The 27,500-nt window shown below is 40.3% G+C and overlaps 2 protein-coding genes across 4 annotated transcripts in view; one reads left to right on the plus strand and one right to left on the minus strand.

Annotated features, from left to right (window-relative positions):
* Positions 1 to 27,500, minus strand: part of LOC121716106 (chemokine-like receptor 1) — a 965,204-nt gene that overhangs the window by 593,192 nt on the left and 344,512 nt on the right. The window lies entirely within an intron of this gene.
* Positions 1 to 27,500, plus strand: part of LOC121716090 (rasGAP-activating-like protein 1) — a 139,533-nt gene that overhangs the window by 86,813 nt on the left and 25,220 nt on the right. For 2 of the 3 annotated variants that reach the window (XM_042102281.1, XM_042102279.1), the window contains exon 16: positions 9,358 to 9,530. In XM_042102281.1, the coding sequence (XP_041958215.1) occupies positions 9,358 to 9,530 (173 nt within the window). The remainder of the gene's footprint in view (positions 1 to 9,357; positions 9,531 to 27,500) is intronic. The other variant, XM_042102280.1, reaches the window with a different exon arrangement.

A 27,500-nucleotide genomic window follows, 5' to 3' on the forward strand; every position in this document is an offset into this window, starting at 1 on the left:
CACACACACACACACGCGCACACACAGGCGCGTAGCAAGCGTGGGGGATGTGGCTGTTATAACGTACACAATTTTGCTGGAACACGATTCTATCCCCCACACTTTTTGTCAGATTAAATTGAAAGTAAAATATGGAAATAAACGCTCCCGTAAAGAGTTGGAACCGTATCTATAACTCACACACAGAGACACAAATAGGTCTGTTGATTTGATTGAACGGTCATCCAGCCAATCACATCAATTTAGGTGAAGAACCAGATAGTCCAGGCAAAGTAAGGTCTGACCCAAAACTAATTGCAACAGAATTTATTTTCACATTTTTATATTTAAATTGGTGATCTAAACACCATAGTAAAAGTCCATGAAAATCCAGTTGGTGGAAATATGTTAAAATGAGGGTTGTTTTATGCATTATCCTTCAGCAGATACTGACCAAACTGTAATTAGAATGTTGTAGAATAAGCATTCTAAAGAATATCTGACCCCATCTAACTTAACATGGAATTTTAATATTGCATTGTTGAGGAACATTCTTTTATTTTCAAAGAGTTAGTACATTTCTCAGGCTTATTTCAGACTGGTTTGTTGCTAATTGGTGTCTATTTTTACATTCCTTTGAATCAATGGAAATGGTTGTTGAGTCTTTAAATAGAGCCAGTGTGTTTTTGCAAGTGTTCCACAATGTTAAAGTTGTACAACACATAGTTAAGCATTATTTAGCCTAGGAAAGTGTTTTTGGTGGTCTGATTTAGAGGCCACTGAATCATATACAGTATAGGCCTATCACACAAAAGTATCAGTTCATCATTTTCCAAGACTTATAGACTTATAGTAATTGACCTCTTGCCCGGGGGTTGACTGAGAGACTGTCTATCCAATCAGAGGGGCCTGTATGATGCCTCTTTACTTTGCACGATTTTGGCTAAAACAGTAATCAGACAGCACAGTATGTTTATGTAAGTGAATGAATAAAGGAAAATTATAAAGGCAAAGTTGAAGATGGACAGGATAATGTCCAAATTCGACAGAAAGGTGCAGATAACTGCAGCTAGCCTCCAAAGAGGTGACTGTTGTGATGTCTGGCAAAAGGTGCATGCTATACTAATAAATATAGTTTAAGCTTAATAATTAAAATGCATGCCTATGCATGGGTCATGGTTTTACCAAAATAATAGAACAGCCAAAACTATACATATTCTAAAAGCATATGCCCTGTACATGAAATATAGCATTAATCAACTTATGTCCCATCTTCCTTCACACCATGCATAATACATACTCCTCTATTCTGTATAGGCGAATCAAGTGAACTGCTGATACATTTTGGCCTGCACTATTAAGGGAAACAAATTAAACATCATAAACTACATATTTTCTAAAAACATATAAGCTCTAGAAGTGATGTGACACCAATTAGGACATGTCCCATCTTCCTCCATGCAATGCACAATACTTTGCCATCTATTCTGTATAGGCGAATCTAGTGTAAAACGGACATTTTGACATATACTGTCTAGGGAAAGCAAATTAAACACCCTAAACTATATATTTTCTGAAAGCATAAACCCTCCAGAGGAGATATAACACCATTTAAGATATTTCCCATCTTCCTCCATGCCATGCACATACATTGCCCTATATTCTGTATAGGTGAATCTAGTGTAAAGCGGATAGATTTTAGCCTATACTGTCTATGAAAAACAGAATAAATACCCTAAACTATATATTTTCTGAAAGCATATTACTTGTAGATGAGATATAACACCAGTTAAGACATGTCTCATCTTCCTCCATGCCATGCACAACATATTGCCCTCTATTCTGCAAAGGCGAATCTAGAGTACAGCAGACACATTTTGGCATGTACAGTCAAGGGAAAACAAATTAAACACCCTAAACTATATATTTTCTGAAAGCATATACCCTCTAGAAGAGATATTACACAATTTCAGACATTTCCCATCTTCCTCCATGCCATGCACAATACATTGCCCTGTATTCTGTAAAGCTGAATCTAGTGTAAAGTCGATACATTTTGGCCTATAATGTCCAGGGAAAACAGATTAACCACCCTAAACTATATATTTTCTAAAAGCATATGCCCTCTAGATGAGATATAATGCCAGTTAAGTATTATCTTCCTCCATGCCTTGGACATGGTACATATTCCTATATTGCATTTACTCTGTATTAAAACACACTGATTTTAATATATCGCTGAAAAAGCTAGAGCATTCAAAAATGTTCAATGTTAACATTTAAAATCATATTATTGTTTAATTTGACCATCGTTTGTCCTCAGATTCACCCCTGTGGGCTGAATAGTAATTGAGATATAGGGCTATATTTGTCTAATACACATGGTCACTAGCAAATAGCTTAGGGGTTTGTCAAGTCCACATTGGGTGTGGTTTTGTTTTCAAAAGTCCGGCAAAAAGGTGGATCTTATGTTTCTTAATTAGTCATGGGTGTGTTTTGGGCTTAACATCCTTTAAACTAATGAGAGTGACATCTGTCATTCCCTTTAACAGCAAACAGTGCGACTTCAAAAAGCGCATCGATATTTTGATAGTCAGCGGCGCATTTGAAGGAATCTGCTTGCATGCGAGACCGTATGGAACAGGTATTCCACTAAAATATGCTTTACTAAAACCAAGCAGAGTATAGCCTACACACATCTGCACTTGTGTATTATTTGAAGTCATTGTCAATGTGAAACTAACTTCTCCGTGGTATCATAGTCAACGACAAAACAGTTATACACAGTTAAATACTTTTACTATTGACTGACAATATGTTACCATTGACAAAATGGCCTGAAAAAGGCAAAACTTACAATAGTGTTTAAATAAATAAGAAACCTAAGGACATTTATCCTGCAGAGGAGTTGCTTACATCTTGTGACTTTGCAAATGATGGTGAATAATTACTCATTGTGGGACGTATTACTGATATCTTTATTATAATTATGTTCCCCATTGTAATCGTGTAATTTGTAATGTTTTACATGGATGTGCGCTGGTGCACGTTCCTGTGGACGAGAAAGGCAGGGTGTAATTGTGCACTCGCCCATCACTGTTGATAATGCACTCTTAAAGGGACACCAGGCAACGTTTAATTACTCATCTTCGTAAGTCGGTATATGATATGGAAGAATATCCCGCTTGCAAGTTCAGTGTATCGTACCCGCCGACCGAAGCAGGATCAGTTTACATCCTGCATTCACAGCACAGGGGCAGGCTAACGAAACGCGATTGTTGCAAACGTGTGTATAATGGCAGAGCCGGCAAAGAAGCAACAAAAACCCTTGACGGAAGATGCAAACAAAAAGGAAAAGAGCTTCAGACCGAGCGTGTGGGAGTTTTGTAGAGAAAAGGCATCAGGCTTGCCTGGTGTCCCTTTAAAATAAGCGCTAGACCCCTCCTTAGGTCGTTAATTTCCACACCCCTTGGTGCGTTGTTCAATAAAAGAGACAGATAACAAAAAACGTAATAGAAATACGTGTACAATAGTGTACAATATTCTAAAGTAGAATAGTGTTGCATCGTGATGATTATACGCTTTGCGCCGTGCTGTTGACTGTCATGATAGGGCCCATAGCCATTGTAACCTCTTGGCAGCCATTTTGGTGGCCATCTTGAAAATGACCCCTTTCTCAAAGTCAGATTTTACTAGATTTTTAGTATGTTATTTAGCATGCCAGTACCAGAATCCATAAAAAAACCTTTTGTATCAATTTTTTTGATGTTGAACCCTATATTGACCCGCCTAAAGTTACTCAACTTGCACTGGATCATCTTCCTGAATGTCAATATTATCACAAGTGTGGGCAAATTTCTAAGTCAGCACCAGTCAGAGGCTACATTCAATGTTTTGCACTTTTATGTCATCACATAACCAAAAGTATTGGTTTTACCAAAAATAGTTGTCAATATTTTAAACTACAAAAATACATACCTATAAAGTATTTTGATACAAATTATTCAACCCAGTCAAATACAAATTGCGAATATACGATATATTTTGTATTTGAAATATGGAATACATGTACCATAAATACTGCTCATCCCTGTAGGCATCACTTGTTCTGAGAGACCATGTTTGGTTCAGGAGATATAATGAAGAATATAGGTGTAATTCAGTTATAGTGGAACATTTAATGGTTGCCACAGCGACCATTAGGGTTTTTTGATAATTATTTTATATCTGAAAATGTTCAGGGCTCCAAACTGTACAAGTTCACCAAGTTTCATGCTTATATGAAAGAATTTGACCTAATTTTCACATATCCCCTGTACTATAAAAGTTCAATAAAACTGCCAAAAGTGCAGCTTTTCGCCATTGACCTATGCACACATAATTCCAATTTTGACAATGTTCCACCACTTGGATTTTCATGGACTTTTGGTATGTGATTTGGGAAGGTTTCATGAACTGAATACAACAAAAATCATTTCTGTTGCAATTAGTTTTGGGTTGGGTGATTTTTTCTCATAGATTGCCTGGACTAAGAGCCGCTCTGATCAAATTCAAAGTGTGCGTCTTTCAAGGCTAAGCTGCTGCTTGGGTCTGCACTGTAACGTCTGCAGGGAGCAGATTTCAGATAGAATTGAAATGATAATTGTTACCGCATTATGCTAATTTAGTAAACCAAAATTCACTGTCTGACTGACAGTTTTTGTCACAATGCAGGGAGTCAAAGTGAAAGCGGGGTGCGTGCACCAAGGCACCTGTTTCTGCAGGAAAACCTTTGGCTACTGTTCTCAGAGCATTATGCTTTCTCTGCCTATGATCTGCAGCTTTTCTCAAACTATGGGCCTCCTCAACAATTAACCTATTACTGCTCCACGTAACCACGAAATTAAGTTATGCCCGGTGCTTCACACGTCTGCTCATTTGCAGCATACTTATTCATTTGGTGTCATCAACTATATAGACATAGCCCAGTCAGCACACATACAGTACGTCTCCAAGACGCTTGGAAAGGAACAGCTCAATTACATCGCGTTCCATTTAGAATGTCTTATTTGATCTGATCTTACAAACGGCGGCATCAAGACACATTTGAGTTCTAGGCTACATCGGAGATAGAACGCTTATGATCGCTCATGCAATGTGTGCGTCCCTGCAGCAAGTGAAACTGTAGCCTAACGTGGGCTAGAAGCAACAATAGTTTAAACAACAACGTGGCTTCCTGTAACAATCAATGGAAAAATGCATAGAAAGCTGGCTATATGCAACACAATTTATTTATATTCCCTTTGCATATGTATGGGTAGACTTCAAACGTTTTTGAATTTGAGCTTACAGTTCTGTGTCCTTTACATTTATTTAATAGGTAATATTAGGCAATTTATTGTAGCCTGCTAACCCATATGCACAAAACATAATTTCTGAAATGATTTCTTGATTTATAACATGAGATATGTCTCCATATAGGGTAGTGTCAAATAGTGAAGTGATAGCAGGTAGCATGTAGGCCTACATGTCACATGAGCCACACATATGACGGGCGCTGCTTCTTCTGTCCCTCCCAAACTGCATTAAAATGGTGTGATAGCAAACAGAATTTCCATTTTTTTTCGGGGGAGAAACTCCCGGACACCAATATAGTCCGCACCCCTCTTAGAAAATACTTACCATGTCCCTGTAGGGAGTTATTATGACCGCCGCGCAGCGAAGCGGCGGTCATATAGGTTTAGTCAGATTTTTTTTTTTTTTTTTTTTTTTTTCTTTTTCGCATGCCCAAATTTCCGTCAATGATTCCCGGGACACTGAAAGACCGGGGTACACGAAACTTGGTGGGCATGTAACCCCACATGGATAGCATGGAACCATCGTTTTTCGTTTTGATCTGTAGCCCCCCCGCTGGACTGGACCCCCCGAAAGGAGGGTAGGGCAGACACAGTTTTCTGTGAATATCTCGAAAACCGTAGGGTTTAGGAGGACCATTTTTTTTTTGTATGTTGATCTCAAGGGGCCATGTCAACCCATTCCATAACCACTTATTTCATGTATAGCGCCACCTAGTTAAACACAAAAAAGTAAAAAATAGGTGTTGTAATTGAAGGTATCTGTGACCTAACCCCTGTAGTGGGTCCCATTTAGTAGTGGCTACTTCATTCGTTCTTTCCTTGACTCATGGAGCTGCGTCAGTCTGTGACCTAACATAGTCAAAACTGCACGAAATTGGAAGTGTAGGATCATTATGACACCCTCTGTATGCACGCCAAGTTTTGTGGAATTCCGTTCATGGGGGGCCACACAATAAATTAATTTATGTTTCTATACACCAACTGGCCTGTAGGTGGCCGGAGACAGTTTTCTGTGAATATCTCGAGAACCGTAGGGCCTAGGAGGTCCACCTTTTTTATGTATGTTGGTCTTAAGGGGGCATGTCAACCCATCCCATTACCACTTATTTCATGTATAGCGCCACCTAGTTAAAAATTACAAAGCCAAATATTAGGTGTTTTCATCACAATATCTCTGGCTGACAAGGTCAAAACTGCACGAAATTAAAAGTGTAGGATCATTATGACACCCTCCTAATGCATGCCAAGTTTTGTGTACTTTCGTTCATGGGGGGCCTTACAATAAAATAATTTTACTGTTTGTATCTTTCGACTGTCATTTATTGCACGTGCTACAAAATCATTCTGTGCAATGGAAGATTTACCAACGTTACACCGGTCTGATACAGTTTTGCCTATACATGCGTGAGACTGAGACGCCTGTTTATTTTGTTTTAAGTGCGTGCAGGGTGTGAGAGGGGAATCGATGTGCTTTGATTCCAGCTTGGTAGTTGTAGTCTGTGAAATTAAAAAGCACGTGTGTGTGAAGTATCCAAACAATGACACCTTCATTTCATTATGGCTGCTTTAGCAACACACCTTAAGCTACTGTGTAGTGGGTCCCATTTAGTAGTGGCTACTTCATTCGTTCTTTCCTTGACTCATGGAGCTGCGTGAATGTTATTACAACTTTTCGCCACGATATGGCAGTTTAAGTCCGCTTGATACTGTAAGGCGTAAGCCATTGGTTTCCAAAGGAGATTTTATTTGTGTCGCCAGCATAGCCTATTGACAATTTATGTTGTAAATAGGCCTACCTTATAATCCTACCTGTAGCTTAGGGAAGTAGGATCTAGTTTACCTGTAGCTTTCTATTAGGATCTAGTTTGTTAGTTACCGTTTTGTCATAACTCCCTGATGCATTTTTGCATTTAGAATAGCCAGAGCGTGTATATATCTCAATCGGAAAATTAAACAATATCGGGTGCCTATGGACTAGGCTGGGTGAACCCAGCCTGATCTGCCCACTATTTATTTTTTGATTACTTAAAAGATTGAGCTTGGTCTGATGAAAGCCAGACTAGCCGTGGACATCAGTTACACAATGCAAGGGAACATGAATCAGCCTATATTTGCACGAACAATAACGGACAAAAGCTCTTCAACTTTGGCCCGTTAAAATGTGTATGAACAGTCTAGCGATGCATTTCATCAAGGCCCATTTGGACATGTCAGTTATTTGCACCACTGGTTAGATGTAAAACAGCATTTCGTTTCAGACTACTGTTACTTAATTTGTGCATTAACAATAACGTTTCAGACTACTGTTACTTAATTTGTGCATTGACAATAAAGTATTACATGAACTAAAGATGACTAAAATCTTATGTAGAAGAAGAAACATTCACAAAAAACTCCATCCATCCAAAAATTAATTTTGTTTTTGATAGCTGTTGAAAACGGCATGGAACTGACAGAGATGTTTTTGTTTATAAATACATAATAAATAAATAAATAAATAAATAACATTATGCTGATACCTTTTGCTTTTCCCAAATACAATGTAGCCTACAGGTGTAAATGACCTTTCATCAATCCAGTTGCAATGGATGAACTGTGATGAACTGCCCTACTTGTGATTGTTTAGAGATTTTAAAGGTATTATAACAATGCTACATCTTCTTTGGCTATTCTACAATCTATTCACCTTTTCAGCACCAGTAGGCTACTTTCTGTGCAGCCGCACACACACACTCAGGCATGCCAAACAAGCATACACAAAAGTTTCAAGAGTGGGGGATGGAGTAAAATATGGAGACAAATTGAAGTGTGATTTATTTTCGCGGAACGGATGTACAGGACTGAGCGGCGGTCATATTTTGTACCGCTATGCGGTACATCTAGTTTATAATTTGGCCAGAGTGTTTCATTTTCCTATCCCACAACCCCCACACTTTTAAAAAGCTTGATACGCCTCTGACACACACACACAACATACAGGAACATCACAATGCAACTAAGCTCGGCGCTACAATTATGATCAAAGGCCTATGCAATTATTGACAGAATTTAACGGACCTTTGTTCCTCCCGGTTCGCTCGTTCGGCCCTCTGATATGATTGCCATCTAGCGGTAGTGGTTTGTGGGCCTATTGGGGTCAAGTAGGAAGCCCAGCAAGTTCCAAAAGTAGAAAAAAAGTTTTGCGAGATCCCGCAAAAGTACATCTTTTTTTTTTTTTTTTTTTTCTTCTTCGTGTTTTTTTTCCCACATTAATTTTTAAAAAAAAAATTTTTAACCCATGTTTTTTTTTCCCCCATGTCACCCGGGGGGCTCCGTAGGATATCAAATAATACAGATATATTATATTATATATTATATTGTAATCCTCTGGTGTTCTAAGGTAGGCTATTGAAATGTTATTTTAAAAAATGCGTTTTGGAAAATAGCTCTTTATTTGATTATCATAAAAATGTGTTTTCTATACAGAGATATCGACATCGGTAAATATTGGTATCGACCATAACAGCAATATTAATATTGGTTATCGGTATCAATTTTCACATCGGTGCATCACTAATAAGTTGTGTGTTTGATGCAATCATATCTGACATATACTGTGAAGATTTATTGTTAAACACTACCCTTAAATTATGTATATGAATTCTTTGAATTTCATTTTCAGTTCTACTTCCTTTCATTCCTTTTAACTTGAATTTTTTTTGAATTTTTTGAATTTTTACGTCAATTAAAATTCAAGAATTGAGTCAATCTCAAATAAATTCAGAATTTTGCACAAGCCTGACACACACACACACACCCATACAGGTGTGCACACCCCCTCCCCCCACCCCAAAACACAAACACACACACACACACACACACACACACACACTCAGTTGTAACTGAAGTTGCTTTAGAGCTCCCCCTTGTGTCCATTCTCCATTACTACTATAAGGTAAAAATGGGTTAACAGGGGAAAATGTTCCCCCTCTCTCTCCCTCCCTCCCTCTCTCTCTCTCCCTCTCCCCCCCCCCCCCCCTCTCCTTCTCTCCCCCTGTGTCAGTAGCAGAGGTGTCCCAGAGAGTGATGTTCCTGCCGTGTGTGACGGTGAAGGAGGGGTTCCTGCACAAGCACAAGCCAGAGGGTCCGCAGCTGCTCAAACGCTTCGCCTTCAAGAAGCGCTACTTCTGGCTCAGCAGTGAGACGTTGTCCTACGCCAAGACACCCGACTGGCAGGTTAGACCACACACACACACACACACACACACATACAGAAGCAGGGAGTGAGAGTAAAGGGGTTGTGATTGCGCAGTAATAAATACAAACAACGATATCATGCCTGTTTTAAAGGGCAACTATTTCAACGTAATAAACCTGTTTAGAAATCATTTGGATGGTTAAATGACCTGTTACTATGGAAACCATTTGGATGGTTAAATGACATGTTACTATGGAAACCATTTGGATGGATAAATGACCTGTTCCTATGGAAATCATTTGGATGGTTAAATGATGGTGACTTCCCCGCTCCTCCTAGCATCCCCAGGCGGAAACCAACCTTGCAACATTGAGACCACTAGTCCATGAGCCACAGGGGGTCGTCACTACCACTTGGGGGGCAGGCAAATTCTCACTATATTTTTCTGAAAGCTACATATCTCTGGAGTATAAAATGGTATGATAGCAAGTTGGATCTTGTAGCTTTGTGGCTGTACAGGCCTTCAAAGTTGACCTCTGATTTGAAAAAAAAAGGAAATTCCGCCTATTGGCTTTTTTTGTTAAAACACTCATAAGAGCCCAGAAAATAATCCAAATCTTTATAATTATGACCGCCGCGCAGCGAAGCGGCGGTCATATAGGTTTAGTCAGATTTTTCTTTTTCGCATGCCCAAATTTCCGTCAATGATTCCCAGGACACTGAAAGACCGGGGTACACGAAACTTGGTGGGCATGTAACCCCACATGGATAGCATGGAACCATCGTTTTTCGTTTTGATCTGTAGCCCCCCCCGCTGGACTGGACCCCCCGAAAGGAGGGTAGGGCAGACACAGTTTTCTGTGAATATCTCGAAAACCGTAGGGTTTAGGAGGACCATTTTGTTTTTGTATGTTGATCTCAAGGGGCCATGTCAACCCATTCCATAACTCATTTCATGTATAGCGCCACCTAGTTAAACACAAAAAAGTAAAAATGAGGTGTTGTAATTTAAGGTATCTGTGACCTAACATAGTCAAAACTGCACGAAATTGGAAGTGTAGGATCATTATGACACCCTCTGTATGCACGCCAAGTTTTGTGGAATTCCGTTCATGGGGGGCCACACAATAAATTAATTTATGTTACTATACACCAACTGGCCTGTAGGTGGCCGGAGACAGTTTTCTGTGAATATCTCGAGAACCGTAGGGCCTAGGAGGTCCACCTTTTTTATGTATGTTGGTCTTAAGGGGGCATGTCAACCCATCCCATTACCACTTATTTCATGTATAGCGCCACCTAGTTAAAAATTAAAAAGCAAAAAATTAGGTGTTTTCATCACAATATCTCTGGCTGACAAGGTCAAAACTGCACGAAATTAAAAGTGTAGGATCATTATGACACCCTCCGAATGCATGCCAAGTTTTGTGTACTTTCGTTCATGGGCCTTACAATAAAATAATTTATGTGTACATTTAGTGACGTACACCAACAAGGATTCCCGGGACACTGAAAGACCGGGGTACATGAAACTTGGTGGGCATGTACCCCCACATGGATAGCATGGAACCGTCATTTTTTCGTTTTGATCTGTAGCCCCCCCGCTGGACTGGACCCCCCGAAAGGAGGGTAGGGCAGACACAGTTCTCTGTGAATATCTTGAGAACTGTAGGGCCTAGGATGAATTTTTTCTGTATGTTTGCCTCCAGGGGTCATGTTAACCCATTCCATGTGCACACATGTGCATAAACAGATACACACGCACACACATACATTTACAGTAATCATACGTATGACACATACTCACACAGTAGACATATGTACGCATGCATGCACATGCACAAACACACATACGCAGGCAAACACACAAGCACGCACATAGACACACACACACACACACACCCACACACATAAACATAAACTTGTACACGCACACATGCACACAATTCAAGAATTTTTCCCGTCATCTACTTCCTCAATTTTTGGTCATTGATACCCGGGACACCGAACCACCGGGGTACATGAAATTTGGTGGGTATGTAGCCCCACTAGACTTTTACGGAAAAATTTCATTTCTTCCCCGGGGACCACCACCCCCCCCACCCCGCCCCCCCCTGTGCTGGGCCCCCCGAACCGCAAAAAAAAACAGTTTTTCCTAAATAACTACCTGAACCGTGGCACTGAGGATGAAGAATCTTTTATGGTATGTTGGTCTCAAGGGCCCACATCAACCTGGCCCATAATCACTCATTTGTGATTTGCACCCCCCCCCCGGTAAAAAATGAAAATGCAATATTATTCTGCTTTAATCGCCCCTATCTTCAGTTAAGATGTTCAGAACTGCACCAAATTTTATGTGTATGATTGACCTGGCATTCTCTGGGGGTCTGGGGGTATGCCAAGTTTCGTAGAATTTCATCCATGGGGGGGTCTAAAAAAAATTAGGTTATGTGTACATTTAGTGACTGTACACTCATTGGCCTATAAATGGCGGTGCACACATATACACATGCACACACACAGGCACCCACATACTATCGGTATTAGAACGGCCGATACATAATTATAAATTCAGTAGGATTAAAAGAAAGCCAAAATAAATATTCATCATCATCATCATGGCTGCATTTTCAGTATTGGCGATAAGTAGCCGTTTGTCCACTAGATGGCGCATCGTTGCAGTGAGACGTAATTTTGTTGGAAGTTAAAAGTGGGTTGGAAAAACAATGGACGCTTCCTACAAGGACTGTAATTTACCGCAGCGAACATCTAATAAGGATAGGACGATGTTCACATGAAGTGTAATTCCCATTTTTTCTTGAAGCCGAAATAAATCTGAGGATGTTTATCGGACATGCTTGGTTTTTACTGCAGGTACGTTAATCTTGTAATATCAATAAGGACCTAGGTAATGTTACCGTTAGCGTTGGTTGAGTGATGGAGGCCCATTTGATTGATTGCATTTGTAGAAAACTATAAATGCGGTTATACCAAGCAAATTGATAGCAGCACTGTTTGTATCTTTCGACTGTCATTTATTGCACGTGCTTCAAAATCATTCTGTGCAATGGAAGATTTACCAACGTTACACCGGTCTGATACAGTTTTGCCTATACATGCGTGAGACTGAGACGCCTGTTTATTTTGTTTTAAGTGCGTGCAGGGTGTGAGAGGGGAATCGATGTGCTTTGATTCCAGCTTGGTAGTTGTAGTCTGTGAAATTAAAAAGCATGTGTGTGTGAAGTATCCAAACAATGACACCTTCATTTCATTATGGCTGCTTTAGCAACACACCTTAAGCTATTGTGTAGTGGGTCCCATTTAGAAGTGGCTACTTCATTCGCGCTTTCCTTGACTCATGGAGCTGCGTGAATGTTATTACAACTTTTCGCCACGATATGGCAGTTTAAGTCCGCTTGATACTGTAAGGCGTAAGCCATTGGTTTCCAAAGGAGATTTTATTTGTGTCGCCAAGCATAGCCTATTGACAATTTATGTTGTAAATAGGCCTACCTTATAATCCTACCTGTAGCTTAGGGAAGCTAACAGCTTTCTATTAGGCTCTAGTTTGTTAGTTACAGTTTTGTCATAACTCCCTGATGCATTTTTGCATTTAGAATAGCCAGAGCGTGTATATCTCAATCGGAAAATTAAACAATATCGGGTGCCTATGGACTAGGCTGGGTGAACCCAGCCTGATCTGCCCGCTATTTATTTTTTTATTTCTTAAAAGATTGAGCTTGGTCTGATGAAAGCCAGACTAGCCATGGACCTCAGTTACACAATGCAAGGGAACATGAATCAGCCTATATTTGCACGAACAATAACGGACAAAAGCTCTTCAACTTTGTCCCGTTAAAATGTGTATGAACAGTCTAGCGACGCATTTAATCAAGGCCCATTTGGACATGTCAGTTATTTGCACCACTGGTTAGATGTAAAACAGCATTTCGTTTCAGACTACTGTTACTTAATTTGTGCAATAACAATAACGTTTCAGACTACTGTTACTTAATTTGTGCATTGACAATAAAGTATTACATGAACTAAAGATGACTAAAATCTTATGTAGAAGAAGAAACATTCACAATCCATCCATCCAAAAATGACCTTTGTTTTTGATAGCTGTTGAAAACGGCATGGAACTGACAGAGATGTTTTTGTTTATAAATACATAAAAAATAAATAAATAAATAAAATTATGCTGATACCTTTTGCTTTTCCCAAATACAATGTAGCCTACAGGTGTAAGTGACCTTTCATCAATCCAGTTGCAATGGATGAACTGTGATTAACTGCCCTACTTGTGATTGTTTAGAGATTTTAAAGGTTTTATAACAATGCTACATCTTCTTTGGCTATTCTACAATCTATTCACCTTTTCAGCACCAGTAGGCTACTTTCTGTGCAGCCGCACACACACACTCAGGCATGCCAAACAAGCATACACAAAAGTTTCAAGAGTGGGGGATGGAGTAAAATATGGAGACATTGAAGTGTGATTTATTTTCACGGAACGGATGTACACGACTGCGCGGCGGTCATATTTTGTACCGCTATGCGGTACATCTAGTTATAATATTTATGTTAAGCTGGGTACATGTGGTGATGTCAACACTTTTCATATGGTATTCCTTAAATGTAAAGGTAATATGTGATTGGTAATCATGATGTTTTGATCTCTTGGAATATCTCTTATGGGTATTTTCAAGAAAATACTAATTTACTGAATTTTGGGTGGGTGTTTCCGAATAGTACATTTACAAATAGTAAATAGCATAGCAATGCAGACCTATGTAATCATTTGTATTTCAAGTCTCTGCTGGGAGGTAGGAAGGTATAAATACATTGATTAATGAGGTAGTGGGCATTTTAATTAGTGCTGCAACATGTTGTGTCTCTGAAAACGTAGATTTGCTCATTATTACACATAAATCTTGAATTTTATCAACCAAAATGAAGGGCAAAATCACATAATGCTTCAAAATATGTATGCCAACCACAAACACCACATATGCATCAGTAATAATGAGGTTTGGATTATTTTCTGGGCTCTTATGAGTGGTTTAACAAAAAAAAGCCAATAGGCGGAATTTCCTTTTTTCAAATCAGGTCAACTTTGAAGGCCTGTACAGCCACAACGCTACAAGATCCAACTTGCCATCATACCATTTTATACTCCAGAGATATGTAGCTTTCAGAAAAATATAGTGAGAATTTGCCCCCCCAAGTGGTAGTGACACGCCCCTTTTTGGGCCTGTGGCTCATGGCCCAAAAGTCACTGTCCAAGTAAGAGAAGTGAGAAACAAGAAATTCGTTTTAAATCGTGTTTCTTACCTTGTAACATCCACTTTGTTCTGCCGAACTTATGCTAACCGTTTCGCTAGCTTGTAAACAAATCCATGTGCTTTATTGTTACTTTTTTCACATTTTGAAATAGCATAATACACAACTTCTCCAGCAGAGGGGGAAATATAGCTAATCCTGCCAAGTTTCCCTTTAAGCTCACCTACAGTGGGCATCGCTTTCAAATGACCACTTCATTCGCGCATTACGCGGCGTGAAGCTGCGTGAAGCTTTAGTACCACTTTCAGCCACTGTACATCGCTCTGCCTGCCGTCCCTTACATAATTGTTGCCGAGAGTAATCCCAGCCTACGAATTCAATAACAAAATAAATCATGCATAATTAAACATTACCTCGATTTAGGCTACTTGGGTATGGCTTAAGGCTTGACTACACGAAAATCGAAATCGAAATTTGCTGTCTACATTTTTGTCAGTGTTGGGGTTAACGCAACTACGCAAATCAAAACAGTGGTGTGATAATTGAGCCAGTAGAGAAATAACTGTTCAGAATAAATCTGTAGCCTTGGGTAGGCTTCTGCAGAAAACAATGTTGTTGCCGATTTAATACTATCTGGCAACGTTTTTAACAGGCTACGCAATAGAGGCTTAGACAACTATGACCCACGTTTTGGTTTCATAAATTAATTTGCCCTACTTCTTGACTGCAATGTAGTCAATTGACTGCTTGACATGTCATTTTTATTTTTCTGTACAATAAACAAATACATCTGCTTTATGCCGCAGAATTACATTCATATTTGGCTGACTGCAGACGCGCCACTTCCCTCCCCATATTCCAAGATTAAGATAGTATGAAGTGCTTTTTGTATAGGCTACTATCATAAAAAAATAGTTAAAAAGAATAGCTATTTGCAATTTGACAAAACACTGGTCCTCATTTTGCGAGGACGATATGAGCCTGTTGCATTTAGTCAGATGTCCGAGTCACGCATAATGTTTGAAAACCACTGGCTCGTAATCTCAATAATTTAACACACGACAGTTGGATAGCCTACTTCATCATGTCCCCATGCCTACATGTTTGTGAGTAGCATAGAGATCGTTAAAAACAATAAAGTATGGCTCTCCGTTTGGGACATCGAAAACTTATATTTTTAATAGACTACCGTTGAAGATGCTGACTTGCAAAAGCCTCGGGATAACACGTTATCTCCACTATCATCAGTCATGCCCCTTGATCAAAGTGGGGAATGAAATAAAAGTTTGAGAACCACTGGCTTAACAAGTTACCTGCAGTCCAGAACACAGAATCTGTTGCAATATTCTGATGATCGGCGATGATATCGGCAAATGTTTGTTTTCCAAAGTAAGAATTTCACTTCACCATGCACCTTCGACAATACCTGGCCTACCTGGTATCATTACAAACATTATTCTGTGTCCTAAAACTGGCATATTTTATGGCATTGTGTCATGTAAGTTCGTTGCAAAATCTAGAGAAATGTGTGAGGTGGTCAGCGGGGGACAATTGAGAGACACACATTGGATTGTGTTATTATGACCGCCGCGCAGCGAAGCGGCGGTCATATAGGTTTAGTCAGATTTTTTTTTTTTTTTTCTTTTTCTTTTTTTTTTTTTTTTTCTTTTTCGCATGCCCAAATTTCCGTCAATGATTCCCGGGACACTGAAAGACCGGGGTACACGAAACTTGGTGGACATGTAACCCCACATGGATAGCATGGAACCATCGTTTTTCGTTTTGATCTGTAGCCCCCCCGCTGAATTGGACCCCCCGAAAGGAGGGTAGGGCAGACACAGTTTTCTGTGAATATCTCGAAAACCGTAGGGTTTAGGAGGACCATTTTTTTTTTGTATGTTGATCTCAAGGGGCCATGTCAACCCATTCCATAACCACTCATTTCATGTATAGCGCCACCTAGTTAAACACAAAAAAGTAAAAATGAGGTGGTGTAATTGAAGGTATCTGTGACCTAACATAGTCAAAACTGCACGAAATTGGAAGTGTAGGATCATTATGACACCCTCTGTATGCACGCCAAGTTTTGTGGAATTCCGTTCATGGGGGGCCACACAATAAATTAATTTATGTTACTATACACCAACTGGCCTGTAGGTGGCCGGAGACAGTTTTCTGTGAATATCTCGAGAACCGTAGGGCCTAGGAGGTCCACCTTTTTTTTGTATGTTGGTCTTAAGGGGGCATGTCAACCCATCCCATTACCACTTATTTCATGTATAGCGCCACCTAGTTAAAAATTTAAAAAGCAAAAAATTAGGTGTTTTCATCTCAATATCTCTGGCTGACAAGGTCAAAACTGCACGAAATTAAAAGTGTAGGATCATTATGACACCCACTGAATGCATGCCAAGTTTTGTGTACTTTCGTTCATGGGGGGCCTTACAATAAAATAATTTATGTGTACATTTAGTGACGTACACCAACAAGGATTCCCGGGACACTGAAAGACCGGGGTACACAAAACTTGGTGGGCATGTACCCCCACATGGATAGCATGGAACCGTCATTTTTCGTTTTCATCTGCAGCCCCCCCCGCTGGACTGGACCCCCCGAAAGGAGGGTAGGGCAGACACAGTTCTCTGTGAATCTTTTATGGTATGTTGGTCTCAAGGGCCCACATCAACCTGGCTCATAATCACTCATTTGTGATTTGCCCCCCTCCCCCCGCCCCGGTCAAAAATGAAAATGCAATATTATTCTGCTTTAATCGCCCCTATCTTCAGTTAAGATGTTCAGAACTGCACCAAATTTTATGTGTATGATTGACCTGGCATTCTCTGGGGGTCTGGGGGTATGCCAAGTTTCGTAGAATTTCATCCATGGGGGGGCTAAAAAAATTAGGTTATGTGTACATTTAGTGACTGTACACTCATTGGCCTGTAAATGGCGGTGCACACATATAAACATGCACACACACAGGCACCCACATACTATCGGTATTAGAACGGCCGATACATAATTTCAAATTCAGTAGGATTAAAAGAAAGCCAAAATAAATATTCATCATCATCATCATCATGGCTGCATTTTCAGTATTGGCGATAAGTAGTCGTTTGTCCACTAGATGGCGCATCGTTGCAGTGAGACGTAATTTTGTTGGAAGTTAAAAGTGGGTTGAAAAAATAATGGACACTTCCTACAAGGACTGTAATTTACCGCAGCGAACATCTAATAAGGACAGGACGATGTTCACATGAAGTGTAAGTGAGGATGAAGTGAGGATGTTTATCGGACATGCTTGGTTTTTACTGCAGGTACGTTAATCTTGTAATATCAATAAGGACCTAGGTAATGTTACCGTTAGCGTTGGTTGAGTGATGGAGGCCCATTTGATTGATTGCATTTGTAGAAAACTATAAATGCGGTTATACCAAGCAAATTGATAGCAGCACTGTTTGTATCTTTCGACTGTCATTTATTGCACGTGCTACAAAATCATTCTGTGCAATGGAAGATTTACCAACGTTACACCGGTCTGATACAGTTTTGCCTATACATGCGTGAGACTGAGACGCCTGTTTATTTTGTTTTAAGTGCGTGCAGGGTGTGAGAGGGGAATCGATGTGCTTTGATTCCAGCTTGGTAGTTGTAGTCTGTGAAATTAAAAAGCACGTGTGTGTGAAGTATCCAAACAATGACACCTTCATTTCATTATGGCTGCTTTAGCAACACACCTTAAGCTACTGTGTAGTGGGTCCCATTTAGAAGTGGCTACTTCATTCGCGCTTTCCTTGACTCATGGAACTGCGTGAATGTTATTACAACTTTTCGCCACGATATGGCAGTTTAAGTCCGCTTGATACTGTAAGTCGTAAATGGTTTCCAAAGGAGATTTCATTTTTGCATTTAGAATAGCCAGAGCGTGTATATCTCAATCTGAAAATTAAACAATATCGGGTGCCTATGGACTAGGCTGGGTGAACCCAGCCTGATCTGCCCGCTATTTATTTTTTGATTTCTTAAAAGATTGAGCTTGGTCTGATGAAAGCCAGACTAGCCATGGACCTCAGTTACACAATGCAAGGGAACATGAATCAGCCTATATTTGCACGAACAATAACGGACTAAAGCTCTTCAACTTTGGCCCGTTAAAATGTGTATGAACAGTCTAGCGACGCATTTAATCAAGGCCCATTTGGACATGTCAGTTATTTGCACCACTGGTTAGATGTAAAACAGCATTTCGTTTCAGACTACTGTTACTTAATTTGTGCATTAACAATAACGTTTCAGACTACTACTTAATTTGTGCATTGACAATAAAGTATTACATGAACTAAAGATGACTAAAATCTTATGTAGAAGAAGAAATATTCACAAAAAATCCATCCATCCAAAAATGACCTTTGTTTTTGATAGCTGTTGAAAACGGCATGGAACTGACAGAGATGTTTTTGTTTATAAATACATAAAAAATAAATAAATAACATTATGCTGATACCTTTTGCTTTTCCCAAATACAATGTAGCCTACAGGTGTAAGTGACCTTTCATCAATCCAGTTGCAATGGATGAACTGTGATGACCTGCCCTACTTGTGATTGTTTAGAGATTTTAAAGGTTTTATAACAATGCTACATCTTCTTTGGCTATTCTACAATCTATTCACCTTTTCAGCACAAGTAGGCTACTTTCTGTGCAGCCGCACACACACACTCAGGCATGCCAAACAAGCATACACAAAAGTTTCAAGAGTGGGGGATGGAGTAAAAGATGGAGACAAATTGAAGTGTGATTTATTTTCGCGGAATGGATGTACAGGACTGAGCGGCGGTCATATTTTGTACCGCTATGCGGTACATCTAGTTACTTGAACATTCCACACTATCCACAGCTGTGGTAGGCCTATCAGGGGCAGGAGGATTACTGTCAGCGCAGGCTTTATATAAAATTCTTCAACAGAAGGCCTCGAATGTTGTCTTGTTTGTGGAGCGCTTTGCTTCGCTTCTGTAATTTCGGCTTCATTGAAAATGAGGGCTTCTCTCAATGACCCTCCGAGAATAAATAAAGGTTGAATGAATGAATGAATGCAGGCTTGCCCAAAATAAAGGCATGTGGTTTGCGCAGCCTACAGTAAATAACAGACCCCCCAGAATGTGCGTTATGATGCTTTTTTACGAGCAAGATGTTTTTGGTACCCTACGCACACTGCATGTTCTTAAATAACAATGATCATCAGTAATATTCAACCATTAATTTGGGTAAATGGGCAAGCGTGACCACCTTGATTGGCTGATAATTGTAACGCGGGCATGATTCCAAACACCTCCCTTACGATGATGAGTGACAGGTCTCAGAATGCGTGCGCTACACAAGGACGGAAGATGGTGAATAACTGGGGCCGTAGGCTATTCACAAAGGCTTTTATCTTACTACTAGGAGTAGGCTACTCCTAAATCGCACTTAAAGATTTTAGATTGGAGTTTTCTCTTAAAAGTTATTCACAAAGCCTTTCAGACAACTCCTAAACTAGGAGTGAGTCTTCGTGGCTATGGATGACGTCATTACTCATGCACGAGCTTGACTGAAGTGATCACCTTGATTGGCTGACGATTGTAACGCGGGAATTCCAAACACCTCTCTTCCGATGATGACTGACAGGTGACAGGTCGGAGAATGCGTGTGCTACACAAGTAGTGCGAAGGACGGAAGATGATTAATAACTGAATAAAAAGGCCTAGCCTAAATGAATAAAGAGTAAGGCAAAACAAATAGCTTAGTAGCCTAATGAAACATAGGCCTATGGATTGATGCAGTAGCCTACCTTTGCAACATTATTAAATTAATCTGTCACCATATCCCTAGGCTACGTTTGCAAAGAGGAGAACATTTTAATTTGATTCACAATGAAACGTTACATTTCATTTACATGTTAACAATGAGTAGTTTTGGTTGTTGTTGGTGGCGTTATTGCATCCCTTTTATGAATGCAAAATTGTTCCCTCGCGATTGGAAGCTCCTGTTGCGCATAGGCTACACATTTCAAAACATCGCAACGTAAAATGCCACAAAAAAGCTGTTTATGAATAGGTCTTAGTGAGTTAGGAGTCCTCTCGACTTAAGCTGTCCCAGACTTAGGTGCTACTTTTAGGTCTAAAATGCTTCGTGAATTACTTTTTGTGAAAAAATTAGGAGTCCTAAAGTTAGGAGTGACACGCCCATTATTTTTAGGAGTTGCTCCTAAATTCGCCAGTTAGGAGCTACTTTTAGCCTTAAAATTCTTTGTGAATACGGCCCCTGAATAAAAAGGCCTAGCCTAAATGAATCAAGGCAAAACAAATAGCCTAGTAGCCCAATGAAACATACGGATTGATGTAGTATCTTTGTAACATTATTAAATTATTCTGTTACTATGCCTACGTTTGCAAAAGAGAACATTTTAATTTGATTCACAATAATGTTACATTTAATTTACATGTTGACAATGATTAGCCTAGTTTTGGTTGTTGTTGGCGGCGGTATTGCATGTTAGTTATGCCTACAATGCAAAATTGCTTCCTCGCGATTGGAAGCTCCTGTAGCTGCATAGGATTTCAAAACCGCAGGTTTGTGAATAGGTCTGTGAGTAAGGAGTCCTCTTGACTTCTTTTAAGCTGTCAGAGGTGGGAAGGTGTGATTTGGGTGGTCAACGTGAATCGGGTGGTTTGTTAATAGGCCTATCGTGAAGATTTTTCCTGCCATCTAAGGCACGAGCGCATCTGTGAGGCCAAGCCTCACCAAGTAGCTTGTTTGTTTACAACTAACATTCCATTTAATTAAACTGCTTTATAGGCTATGCCGAAATAGTTTTCAACATTTTGAATATTAGTGTCGGGTGAACTGAAATGTTCTCAAAGTAGCCTTATGGCTGAAAGCTGCTTGGGACACCCCACCCCCCGTCAAGCAATATAACCATACAAACGCGCTTCCTGCACTCATTGTTTCAAAAGGAGTAATTTTGGCTTTGTCAGAACTGAAGAGCTGTGGACGGCACGGCACGGTATGCCCAATGAAAATAAATTAATGCAACGCAACACAACACAGACCCCGCTTCTCTCGCGTCAGTCACTGACATGAACGAAACACAGAACCCGCTTCTCTCACGGCAGTCACTGACAGTAGCCTAGAATAAATGCATGGGGAAAAACACTTCCCCATGACAAAGACATCATGTCCCCATGCCTACATGTTTGTGAGTAGCATAGAGATCGTTAAAAACAATAAAGTATGGCTCTCCGTTTGGGACATCGAAAACTTATATTTTTAATAGACTACCGTTGAAGATGCTGACTTGCAAAAGCCTCGGGATAACACGTTATCTCCACTATCATCAGTCATGCCCCTTGATCAAAGTGGGGAATGAAATAAAAGTTTGAGAACCACTGGCTTAACAAGTTACCTGCAGTCCAGAACACAGAATCTGTTGCAATATTCTGATGATCGGCGATGATATCGGCAAATGTTTGTTTTCCAAAGTAAGAATTTCACTTCACCATGCACCTTCGACAATACCTGGCCTACCTGGTATCATTACAAACATTATTCTGTGTCCTAAAACTGGCATATTTTATGGCATTGTGTCATGTAAGTTCGTTGCAAAATCTAGAGAAATGTGTGAGGTGGTCAGCGGGGGACAATTGAGAGACACACATTGGATTGTGTTATTACTTGAACATTCCACACTATCCACAGCTGTGGTAGGCCTATCAGGGGCAGGAGGATTACTGTCAGCGCAGGCTTTATATAAAATTCTTCAACAGAAGGCCTCGAATGTTGTCTTGTTTGTGGAGCGCTTTGCTTCGCTTCTGTAATTTCGGCTTCATTGAAAATGAGGGCTTCTCTCAATGACCCTCCGAGAATAAATAAAGGTTGAATGAATGAATGAATGCAGGCTTGCCCAAAATAAAGGCATGTGGTTTGCGCAGCCTACAGTAAATAACAGACCCCCCAGAATGTGCGTTATGATGCTTTTTTACGAGCAAGATGTTTTTGGTACCCTACGCACACTGCATGTTCTTAAATAACAATGATCATCAGTAATATTCAACCATTAATTTGGGTAAATGGGCAAGCGTGACCACCTTGATTGGCTGATAATTGTAACGCGGGCATGATTCCAAACACCTCCCTTACGATGATGAGTGACAGGTCTCAGAATGCGTGCGCTACACAAGGACGGAAGATGGTGAATAACTGGGGCCGTAGGCTATTCACAAAGGCTTTTATCTTACTACTAGGAGTAGGCTACTCCTAAATCGCACTTAAAGATTTTAGATTGGAGTTTTCTCTTAAAAGTTATTCACAAAGCCTTTCAGACAACTCCTAAACTAGGAGTGAGTCTTCGTGGCTATGGATGACGTCATTACTCATGCACGAGCTTGACTGAAGTGATCACCTTGATTGGCTGACGATTGTAACGCGGGAATTCCAAACACCTCTCTTCCGATGATGACTGACAGGTGACAGGTCGGAGAATGCGTGTGCTACACAAGTAGTGCGAAGGACGGAAGATGATTAATAACTGAATAAAAAGGCCTAGCCTAAATGAATAAAGAGTAAGGCAAAACAAATAGCTTAGTAGCCTAATGAAACATAGGCCTATGGATTGATGCAGTAGCCTACCTTTGCAACATTATTAAATTAATCTGTCACCATATCCCTAGGCTACGTTTGCAAAGAGGAGAACATTTTAATTTGATTCACAATGAAACGTTACATTTCATTTACATGTTAACAATGAGTAGTTTTGGTTGTTGTTGGTGGCGTTATTGCATCCCTTTTATGAATGCAAAATTGTTCCCTCGCGATTGGAAGCTCCTGTTGCGCATAGGCTACGCATTTCAAAACATCGCAACGTAAAATGCCACAAAAAAGCTGTTTATGAATAGGTCTTAGTGAGTTAGGAGTCCTCTCGACTTAAGCTGTCCCAGACTAGGTGCTACTTTTAGGTCTAAAATGCTTTGTGAATTACTTTTTGTGAAAAAATTAGGAGTCCTAAAGTTAGGAGTGACACGCCCATTATTTTTAGGAGTTGCTCCTAAATTCGCCAGTTAGGAGCTACTTTTAGCCTTAAAATTCTTTGTGAATACGGCCCCTGAATAAAAAGGCCTAGCCTAAATGAATCAAGGCAAAACAAATAGCCTAGTAGCCCAATGAAACATACGGATTGATGTAGTATCTTTGTAACATTATTAAATTATTCTGTTACTATGCCTACGTTTGCAAAAGAGAACATTTTAATTTGATTCACAATAATGTTACATTTAATTTACATGTTGACAATGATTAGCCTAGTTTTGGTTGTTGTTGGCGGCGGTATTGCATGTTAGTTATGCCTACAATGCAAAATTGCTTCCTCGCGATTGGAAGCTCCTGTAGCTGCATAGGATTTCAAAACCGCAGGTTTGTGAATAGGTCTGTGAGTAAGGAGTCCTCTTGACTTCTTTTAAGCTGTCAGAGGTGGGAAGGTGTGATTTGGGTGGTCAACGTGAATCGGGTGGTTTGTTAATAGGCCTATCGTGAAGATTTTTCCTGCCATCTAAGGCACGAGCGCATCTGTGAGGCCAAGCCTCACCAAGTAGCTTGTTTGTTTACAACTAACATTCCATTTAATTAAACTGCTTTATAGGCTATGCCGAAATAGTTTTCAACATTTTGAATATTAGTGTCGGGTGAATTGAAATGTTCTCAAAGTAGCCTTATGGCTGAAAGCTGCTTGGGACACCCCACCCCCCGTCAAGCAATATAACCATACAAACGCGCTTCCTGCACTCATTGTTTCAAAAGGAGTAATTTTGGCTTTGTCAGAACTGAAGAGCTGTGGACGGCACGGCACGGTATGCCCAATGAAAATAAATTAACGCAACGCAACACAACACAGACCCCGCTTCTCTCGCGTCAGTCACTGACATGAACGAAACACAGAACCCGCTTCTCTCACGGCAGTCACTGACAGTAGCCTACAATAAATGCATGGGGAAAAACACTTCCCCATGACAAAGACATCGTAAAACACTGAAAGTTAATATTTTGTCACTAGCAACATTCATCTGTCCTTTGTCAAATGTATTATGTTCCAAGTACCCTATGCGTAATACTGCTTCATAAAGTTGAACAAATACATTTGCTTATTTCACAGAAAAATATAAATAGCCAGTCTACAGTGCAGAGTTGGTAAGTTATGGTAGGCCAACTTGCAGTGAACATACAAACAGGGGAAATTATTTCTCTTGCAGCTGAGTAGCCTCAGGTGCGCACGTAGACATAAGGCCGAACATGCAAGCACCAATGAATCGTGCTCTCACGACAATCGCGCCGTTAAACTTAAATAGGTTAACATCACTCTAAGTTCGCCTTCAAGCAAGGAAAACGATGATTTGAAGACATCTGTTTCGTTGGAAGGGCAAGGGGTAGCAACAGGGCAACACAGAGACAGGCCCGATGGCAGGGCTGTTATGAGAGTATTAAAATATGGGATATTCTACGGGAAAACATTAAAACGGCAAGACAGCGGGGAAAGTTAAAATACGTGATAAACACGGATCATGTTTCGGTCCCCGTGCACAGGGATTATTTGTCATACTATTAATCACATATGATTATTTGTGAAATTGTGCAAACAGGCGCAACACATTTGAAAAGGAAGGACTGGTACCATGCAAGCTCACGGGAAAGATTGATTTAAGAACGTTATCACAAAGTATGTGGCTGTGGCGCGGGCGGAAGACAATTGGCAGGGGAGGGTCATGTCTTTTTTAACAATTCTGTCGGAGGGTCATTGAACAATTTCTAGCAGGCAAGAGAGGGTCATGCAACTTCCAACTGAAGCACTCAAAATTGGCCCCTTCAATAAATAACGATCAGTCCCTAGATTGCTATATGTCTTGGTTCTGTTAACAACTCATTGTCAAACGCATCTCGCGGTTGCATCCATTACAAACAAACATGCAACGTGAACGTCTGGGATTGGGGAGAGCACTAAATGCTCTACTGAATAAGCACAAAGTCAAACCTTTAAATGAAAAACACTCTTTAATAATCCAAAAAAATAAACCACTAATGAAGTAAACTTGTGACCATCAAAAATCGTTTATCACTTGTAACTCCGTGATACCAGGACGTAACAGGAAGGCATTTGGCTGAGCAACGGAGGTTAATATGCTCCATGTTTTGTCCAAATGATGACTGTCTATCATCGTTGCACTCAGAGAAAACCGGAATGTTTCATTCGTCCCCGTTTCAATCGTCAATCGTTTCAATCGGTTGTACCTACTCAAAACGCAGATAGAACCTTATTATTCTAAGGTAGCGAAATAGCGTTCAGCATGATGCATGCCCAATTAATTCCCCCTGTTAAAGTGTTCGCCTTTTGTAGTTTGGTTTCGTGATGATAAACGGCTTATGGCCAAATATGTGAAAACGTTAAAATACAGTAGGCGATAAACCCGGAAAAAGTTGACAGTGATTTTTTCCTAATCACTTTGGAGGGTCATAGAAAAATGTATTGCTGGCGAGGGAGGGTCACGTCTTTTTGGACTAATGCTCCCAAAACTCCTCCGGTAGCCCCTTAAATAAATAACGAACAGTCCCTAATGAAGTCAACTTGTGACCATCAAAAATCGTTTATCGCCTGTAACTCCGTGATAACAGGACGTAACAGGAAGGCATTTGGCTGAGCAACGGAGGTTAATACTCTATATTTTGTCCAAATGATGTCTGTCCGATGTGTCTATCATCGTTGCACTCGGAGAAAACCAGAATGTTTGATTTGTCCTGCGTCTCTACCGCTGCAAACGGGATTCACTCGCAGTTAACCAAATATTTCTTTATTAGGGCAGGGCAGGCATATTTCTGGCTATTACATTATTTCTAAACCAGTCTGCTAAAGTCTGTAGTGAAGTCTGTGTAGGGTTTTCCAGGCTCCATTTCTTTTTACGAGACACCCTGCTCACTTGAGCCATCTACCGGTTGTTTGGGTTGTTGCAGCGTCTCACTGGAAAAATACAAATTAAAGTCGCGTGATACCGCGTGATCCCACGCGCGGACCGCGAGTGAAGTTGGCCAAGTCGAAGCACTGCCCACTGTATGCCGACCGCAAAAACCTTACCATCGACTGGGAATTCTCCCGACTCCCGCAATTCTTCACGACTGCGCTTGTGTAGCATTATGTAGGCTAGATAGATAGATAGATAGATAGATAGATAGATAGATAGATAGATACTTTACAGGCTACAGGTTACAGGCTAGCCTGTCTGTTCCCAATTAATGCACTTGTGTAGCATTATGTAGGCTAGCCTGTCTGTTCCCAATGCACTTGTGTAGCATTATGTAGGCTAGCTTGTGTAGCATTATGTACGCTAGTCTGTCTGTTCACAATGCGCTTGTGTAGCATTATGTAGGATAGCTTGTGTAGCATTATGCAGGCTAGAGTCTGTTTGCATTGTGGAGCATTATGTAGGCTAGTCTGTTCGCATTGTGTATGCAGCAAATTGTAACTTCATGGAATTAAATGAAAGCAGCCTTCTCCACTGCTTGTGTCTTAGCTAATCCTAAACAAACTGCTGGTGCATTGTGGAAGTATAGGTTGTGATTTAATGCCGTTTAAATGTATATGCCAGTGTCAGTGAACCTTAACCGGGGTCTGTGGAGGTACTGCAGGGGGTCTGCCAAATTATTTCACCT

Source organism: Alosa sapidissima, chromosome 8 (assembly GCF_018492685.1).
Source record: "Alosa sapidissima isolate fAloSap1 chromosome 8, fAloSap1.pri, whole genome shotgun sequence".
NCBI lineage: Eukaryota > Metazoa > Chordata > Actinopteri > Clupeiformes > Clupeidae > Alosa > Alosa sapidissima.